This window comes from Hevea brasiliensis, chromosome 12 (assembly GCF_030052815.1).
Source record: "Hevea brasiliensis isolate MT/VB/25A 57/8 chromosome 12, ASM3005281v1, whole genome shotgun sequence".
Lineage (NCBI taxonomy): Eukaryota > Viridiplantae > Streptophyta > Magnoliopsida > Malpighiales > Euphorbiaceae > Hevea > Hevea brasiliensis.
In genome coordinates this window covers 1,537,586-1,544,765 of record NC_079504.1, presented here as the reverse complement: position 1 = coordinate 1,544,765, position 7,180 = coordinate 1,537,586, and the positions used below count along the sequence as shown (strand labels likewise).

General features: G+C 33.9%; 2 protein-coding genes across 2 annotated transcripts; both read right to left on the bottom strand.

Annotated features, from left to right (window-relative positions):
- Positions 1 to 368: 368 nt before the first annotated feature.
- LOC110655875 (snakin-2) lies at positions 369 to 1,102 on the bottom strand. The gene is made up of 3 exons (XM_021812353.2): positions 942 to 1,102; positions 779 to 821; positions 369 to 696 (listed from the first exon to the last, which is right to left on the bottom strand). The coding sequence occupies exons 1-3, from the start codon at positions 1,086 to 1,088 to the stop codon at positions 515 to 517; spliced, it is 372 nt and encodes a 123-aa protein (XP_021668045.2). The 5' UTR covers positions 1,089 to 1,102; the 3' UTR covers positions 369 to 514.
- A 967-nt stretch (positions 1,103 to 2,069) lies between these two features.
- On the bottom strand, positions 2,070 to 7,032 carry LOC110655874 (uncharacterized). The gene is made up of 6 exons (XM_021812352.2): positions 6,607 to 7,032; positions 5,522 to 5,721; positions 3,282 to 3,422; positions 2,985 to 3,065; positions 2,454 to 2,578; positions 2,070 to 2,369 (listed from the first exon to the last, which is right to left on the bottom strand). The coding sequence occupies exons 1-6, from the start codon at positions 6,827 to 6,829 to the stop codon at positions 2,321 to 2,323; spliced, it is 819 nt and encodes a 272-aa protein (XP_021668044.2). The 5' UTR covers positions 6,830 to 7,032; the 3' UTR covers positions 2,070 to 2,320.
- Between the last annotated feature and the right edge of the window lie 148 nt (positions 7,033 to 7,180).

Sequence of the window (7,180 nt, the reverse complement as noted above, 5' to 3'; positions counted from 1 at the left end):
TGTCTATAATAATAATAATAATAATAAATACTAGTTATTAGATGTCTAAATTTCTTTACATTTTCCAATAAGCAATTCCACTAATTTGGTTCTAATTTCCAGACGAAATCGGTAAATTTAGGATTTCTTTGGTATTGTTGTTGAAAATTTTTTATATTAATTATAAAATATTAAAAATAATTAAAAATTAAATTTAATTAATTTTAATCATAAAAATATTAAAATAATAAAATAATTTTTTTCAAATTATATTTTTTTAATAGCATCTAAAATTATATTTTTATTAAAAAAAAATTTTAAATTCTGAAATTCAATACTAATACTAAATAAGACTTTAATGATGAACTATTTTTTATATTTAAAAACAATAAAAAGGAAAACACAAGAAATATCAATATATAATAACTTACACCCACATGATCAGTAGTTTGAACAATAGAAAATTTTAACATTTATTTCCATGATTTTATTTTCTTCTTCTTGATTGATAACATAGAGGAGCAAAAGCTGTGAATTAGGGACACTTATGTCTGCCACCGTGGGTTGTCATGTTGGCGTAGCAGGGACATGCATCATAGTTACCGGAAGTTCCCGGAGGAACGCAGTTGCAACGGGCACAACACGTACCACATGCTCTTTTGCACAGGTGTGGCCTCGATGACAATTGGCACCTCGCAGCGCAAGCTCCATCGCAATCTAACACCACAAAGAATAAACAAAACTAACTATAGCATACACATGCATAGACTATTGGAGAAGCAGATCAAGGTCACTATACCCATTTGTTGTGGGAGGGAAGCATCCACCACTTCTTCGATGACCTGAAATACGTAAAAACAAGGTTTTTATTGGGATGCAAAATCAAGAAATGGCTTGCCTAGCTACCTAGAGAAAGAATAAAGACTAGTAAAGTAATGTGATAAAATGAATGGATGATTTACCATTTGATCAGATTGAACAATATAGGAGATAAACACTAGAGGAAGAATGACCAAGAGTAGAGTCTTGAGGATGCCCATTGCTTCAAGACTTGATAGCTTAATTTTCCCTCTATTTTTTTTTTTTAACTTTTGTGAGTTGGTATACATACAGGGTAAGATAAATGGGGTGGTATTTATAGCAGGAGTCTCTACAAGAATTTCTTGAAGCAATAAAGAGTAATATAAAGGGTAGGTGGCCATTCGAGTACTTATTTTTCTTGTTTCTTCTTTCTGAGAAAGCAATGGAAAGGTTAAATCTAACAGTAAATATCTTTGGAACTATCTGCAATTTGGAAGTTGTACACAAATACATATCTAGCATGCTTAATGGAGGGTGTTTAATGTTGCTTTTAAGTATAGATTTAATATAATAATTTATTTTCTCATACAATCGACTTCCGATTAGAACTTAAATTCAAAACTTCACAATTTTGGACTCAATGTTGCTCAGCTAAAACTCATCAATAAATATAATAATTCATTATGATGCATTTAAATTGTCAAAATTAAGCAACTTGTTGAAGTCAATGAGGTTGTTCTTCAGATCACCGTTTTGGTCATTTTCACGGCTGCTTAAAGCATATTTGATTGAACAAATTAAGTTGCTTGAAACATCTGTAAAAGGGGATTCATGACTGAAGAAATATAACTTTCCCTTTACATCAGAGATAGGAGTGGCTGTAGTCCGGTCCGAGTCCATTCTGGATTAAATCAGTAATTTTGGTTCAGTAATCCGTACAAAATGAGCCCTTCCGGTTATTAACTCAAAGGGCCTCAACCAACTGCTGATTTTGCTATGCAAGTCATAACTCGTAATCCAATTAAATTCCTTTATTTATTTTATTGGATTCCAATTAAAATTTAAATTTGTTCAATTATATATGAAATTACATCATGTGATTGAAGCCTTAGCTATTTTGATTTGGCTTCTTTTTCTTTATCATATATAAAATCCATTATTTTGAGACGTTATAAATATCGCAACTCAAAGAATTTGTTTTGATTGATAGAACTAGCCAGTCTACCCAATTTGGAATTGACTTTGGATAGGGCTTATTTTGGCTTAACGTCACATAAGAAGTATGCAAATGAGCAGAAAGAAAATAGATAAATCTATTATCCATGGACATGCCTAGACAATAGTTACTACTGATTAGGGTGAAATATTTCTATTAAATTATTAAATTATGAGAACACCAAAATTCAAGTGCACCCCCCAACTTTACAGTCCACCTACTACAATAAATTCTAATTGGCTGTAAAGGAGAACGTGCGTACAAACTATCCTGAGTGTCCTCTTTGCGGCCATTTCCGGATGCACTTCTGCACATTCAATTGCCTTATACCACTCCTGAAGGGAGACGTAGAACAAGTTGTCCACCAAAGAGACTGCAAACACCCAATATTAAGTCCAGAGAGATCAAAGCAATATACATTAATATCATCTTGAAAAATTAATGCCTGTTGACCCACCTCTTCACATAGTAGTAGCAGAAATCAGCGAGAATGAATGTCTGGACAATTTCTGAAAGGAGGACCATAGGTGGCCACAATCCATAGCCCAGTGCTGTCAGAAGGCGGCCTCGAGTATCCAATACCTGCATGAAGAAAGAAACACCCATTGACAGCAAGGCAGCTTAATCAACACGTGTAAGCAGACACATCTTTTGTGTTTCACAGGTAAGCAGTTGACATACCACAAGAACACACATCCACAGGTATCCAAGAATCATAAATAGTTGAAATGTAAGAAAATGATCAATCCAAGTTGTTTATGTTTCATATATTAATACAAGTTGACCAAATATTTTTTTATTTACATATGTAGCTCTGTCTGCAAGTTGGACATGCTTCCAACGCTAACCAAGTTTTTTTAGGTATTTGTTGATGGCAGACTAGGGATGACTAGTGAACAGTTCAATATGCCATTGAATTTCATAGTAAGAGATTCAAATCATATTTGTTGCAAGAGAGCTTAAGGAGTTGGAAGCTGCATTATCAAACCTGAAGCACCCAATGCGCACAACTCAAGAACCTTGCAACTCCAAGTGCAAATACATAATGTGCTGTGAAAGGTTCTACAATCTGAAATAAGACATAAGAAAGATGAGCAGAAGTAGGCCATTCACATATTAAAAACTGCATAAATAAATAAATGAAGGTTCAAAAGGACATCAGTTGCAAAGAAAGTCTGCATAACCATCAATGTAACTTTTGCGAATTGTGCTCTGGAAAAGCAGTGATGCACCATCAACCAATGAAAAAAAGGCAATAGGCATGCATATTCTACACTCATCATACCTTTGTGTTCTGCATGACTCGAAGCTGAGGCAATACTGAAACAGCTTCAAGAAAAACACAGAAAGCCCAGCAAATCCTGTTTATTAAATTATGCGGTGTTGTTGGATGAATAAGCAAAGATAGCACAGCACAAGGTATCAACTGCATTGAGATAAACAAAAAGAAAAGAAAAAAAAAAACAAAAAGGAGGACTTAGAAAGATAACAGATGGAAATATATATATATATATATATATATATATATATATATATACATATATATATATATAAAACATAAATTATATTAATAGTAGTCACCACTGTTTTTTGGCAGTTTTAAAAATCACAAGCCTAAGCAGAAATCCACCAAATTGATAGTAGTTCCAAAATCAAAACACGAATTTATATTGACGTAATGCCAAAATCAAATTGAGTTGTGTCCAAAATCAAACCAATAATTCACATAGCAAGTTGGCCCTACCATTGAAATAGGTACATTATCAGATCTCATTACATGAAGTATTGGTGGCTCATTAGAGGGAATGAAAGCACAACTAATTCATATGTTCAACCTACAGGATGCCATTAATTGATAGAAACCAACAAGAACACCAAAGTTAATTTATATGCTAAAAAATGACACACAATAACTATTATTTTTTCTACTCAAACCAAAGTCAACCAGAAAATGGCAAATAAAAGTGAAAAATTTTCCAAGATCATGTCCATAGATATTATGTGAGGCACAGACAATCAAAATACTTTGTATTTGTGCCAATACTGCAGCTTAGAAAATGCAATCAAAATCCACATCCCATGAAATTCCACAACAAAGAAAAGATCCCATCACTTGTTTGAGCTCTAATGTGCAGTTGCTATGTTCAACCAAATATTGTAATAAATATGGAATTGGAAAACAACAAAAAATATCACTATTCAAGAAAATCTTTCTGCAGCATCACTGATTAAAGGAAATAAAATGTCTCCTGGCTACAGAGAAATGCATACGAATAACCCTGTGCAAGGAAGGGGAAAAAACAATTTCCTTATTTCAGCATTTCTCAGGACTAATAAACAGTGTTAGTGCTCAACTGCATACTGGAATACCCATGCCCATCTCAACAGCATGAAGTCATGTTTTGAGAAATAAAACTGTTAAATTTAGAGAAAGGGTTAGTCAAATTACAATTTAATTCATTTTAATTCGGACTTATATAAGTGATTAAATTGCTTTACACATCAAAATTACCAGCCAAGTTAATGTTGCAATCTAACCATTTATATTTACCTTTTTATGTTTATACTTTCTCAATGTGGGATTTATAATCCCAACACTACCTCCTCAAGTGCAACCAAATGGTTGTCACTTGACAATTAATTTGTATTTTTAACCCAATACGGGCCTAATTATACAGTTTTATGAGCGATTGAAACTCACAACCCAGTTCGGGCTTTGATATCATGTTAAATTTAGAGAGAATTTAATTCATTTTTATTAGGGCTTATATAAGTGATTAGATTACTTTACATATTAAAATGACTAGTCAAGTCAATGTTACAATCTAACCCTTTATATTTACCCATTTATGTTTATTCTTTCCTGACGTGGGATTTATACTTAACTCAACTCAATTTAACTCGACTAAACTTTTATCCCAAAACTTTATTGGGGTCGGCTATATGGATTTTCTTTTTCCACTCTAAACGATTATGGGTTAAATACTCAGAAATATGTAATGTTTCTAGGTCATGTTGTACTAGTCAGTTTAGGTCTACTTCTTCTTTTCTTTCCATCTTCTAACCCAATGTGCTCTACTTATTTAATTGGAGTCTCCGTATGTCTATGCTTCACATGACCAAGCCACCTCAATCTCCTTTCTCTCGACTTAGCCTCAATTGACACCACTCTCATATTTTCTCTAATACTCTCATTACGGACTTTATCTAGTCTAGTATAGCCACTCATCCACCTTAACATTCTCATCTCCGCAACTCTTATCTTAGACATGTACGACTCCTTCATTGCCCAACACTCACTAACATATAACATGGTCGGTCGTATGGTTGTACGGTAAAATTTTCCTTTCAACTTATTGGGAATCTTGCGATCACATGGTAAATTGCAACAAAAACCAAACATACAAGAGTATTGGCAAATCCAAGACAGCATGCGCTTTGTTTAGAAAATTCCAGTAAAAGATTCAGTCAAACAAAGGTAAAGATGATCAGGATATTTGGAAAAAAAAAAAAAAAAAAACTCACCACATAATAAATTGCAAAGTTGTCTTTGTCATCCATGTAACTGGACCTCAATTTGAAGCGAATCATATAAATCACCCAAAGTGTTGTCAGCAATGTAGCTGAATCAAGCAATGTATGTATGTCATATTCCATGACCACGCTGCAATAGAGTCTAACAGCTAAAAAAATAGCTGTCAACTCCTGTGATTTCAGCGAAAGCCCTGCAAAGAACTCAAATTTGTGAAGCCATATAAAACTTATTACAGTGGAAATTAAGTCAATGGCAAGATTTATAACCAAAACTAGGCCAGGAGCTGATGGTAGGTTAAAATATTATGAAAGGCAGCAAAAGTTCCCAATAAAAAAACTTTTTGGCTGGCAACCAAACTATTATTCTTTTATGAAGTTTTCCATTAAGAATTAATATAAATTACAGGCTTCATATTGAGAATGATTACAACCAGGAGACAAAATGAAAGCAGTTTTTGTCTATATGATATATGAAATTGGTCTTGCCTTCTTTTGAAAGAGCCACTAATGTTCTATTACCATATTTGACTTTCTATTAGCACTGTCTTCTTATATGAAAAGTTATAGAACAGAGGAAAAGAAAGATAAGATCCCTGCCAAAATGGCATGGCCAAAGGTGCACCCTTTTGAGAGTTGCAGTCTATTGAATGAACAATGTACCCCTCTCTATGTCATATAGCATGGTTACTATAATTCCATCACTCTAGATTCTATGATGCCCTCTTAAGCTTCTGGTCTTTAATATTTGGTACCATAAAAAGCCAGAAAAGCACGAAACCTCTAACCCAACAGTTGAAGCAAAAGAAATTTTTGTTTCTTAAACTGTTCAAAGCAAGGTAAAAGCTAGACTTTTATAGCCTTTTAGGTGAAGTAGAATGAACACAAATCTTCAAAAAATTCAATGATCGTACAGAATTACCTAAAATTTTCACGTCAGAAAAAAGAATCGCATCGCATTCTAGTTATGATGGCGAAAAACATAACTTCAATAACAGAAACATTAACATGACATAATTTTTCCTTGTACAACAAAACGCCTAGAAAAACGCAAACACCCAAGAATTAGCTTATATTACCAGCACAAGTCTTCTCCTTCATGAGCTTGTAGATTAGGACAGAGATTCCAATGGCATGAACAGCCTCGGCAGCAACGAATAGGTTGTCGTGATCATGAACCACCATCCTGAGAAAAACCAAAGCTGCCATCCCAGAAATCACAGCTAAAAAAGCCTTGATCTTGGGCGGTTGCCTCTGGACCCATGAGGCCACTGCATGGATCGGCCTCTTCGTCGCCTTCATCTTATGTTCCCTTATCTCTATCTAGTAGGAGAGCACCCACTTGCAGAATCCAGTGACGGGAATAGCGAGGGAAGTTGAAGAGAAGCGAATGGCCTTGAATCTTGATGATCTCGTATTAGATCCGTTATGGAGGAGGTATAAAAGTGAAAGATTAAAAGACTGGTCCCATTGCTAGGGTGAGTTAAGTTGGGAACACGTGTAGTTGAGAGGAGTTGGGCGGTTTCATAAAGGCTGTTCAACCACCGTTGTTTTTTTGTAGTTGTAGGCCTCTTTTTTTTTTTTTTTTTTTTAAGTAATTAAAACAAATTAAATTATTTAAATTATAATAAAATATTTTCTAATTTAATTAAA

Excerpts from the sequence above, each read along its gene's own strand:
- LOC110655875 (XM_021812353.2), bottom strand. The coding sequence starts at position 1,088 with ATGTATACCAACTCACAAAAGTTAAAAAAAAAAAATAGAGGGAAAATT. Across the intron at positions 822-941 it reads TTGTTCAATCTGATCAAATG|GTCATCGAAGAAGTGGTGGA; the intron begins GTAAATCATCCA and ends TACGTATTTCAG. Across the intron at positions 697-778 it reads TTCCCTCCCACAACAAATGG|ATTGCGATGGAGCTTGCGCT; the intron begins GTATAGTGACCT and ends TTGTGGTGTTAG.
- LOC110655874 (XM_021812352.2), bottom strand. The coding sequence starts at position 6,829 with ATGAAGGCGACGAAGAGGCCGATCCATGCAGTGGCCTCATGGGTCCAG. Across the intron at positions 2,579-2,984 it reads GTGCGCATTGGGTGCTTCAG|GTATTGGATACTCGAGGCCG; the intron begins GTTTGATAATGC and ends TTCTTCATGCAG. Across the intron at positions 2,370-2,453 it reads TGCTACTACTATGTGAAGAG|TCTCTTTGGTGGACAACTTG; the intron begins GTGGGTCAACAG and ends GGGTGTTTGCAG.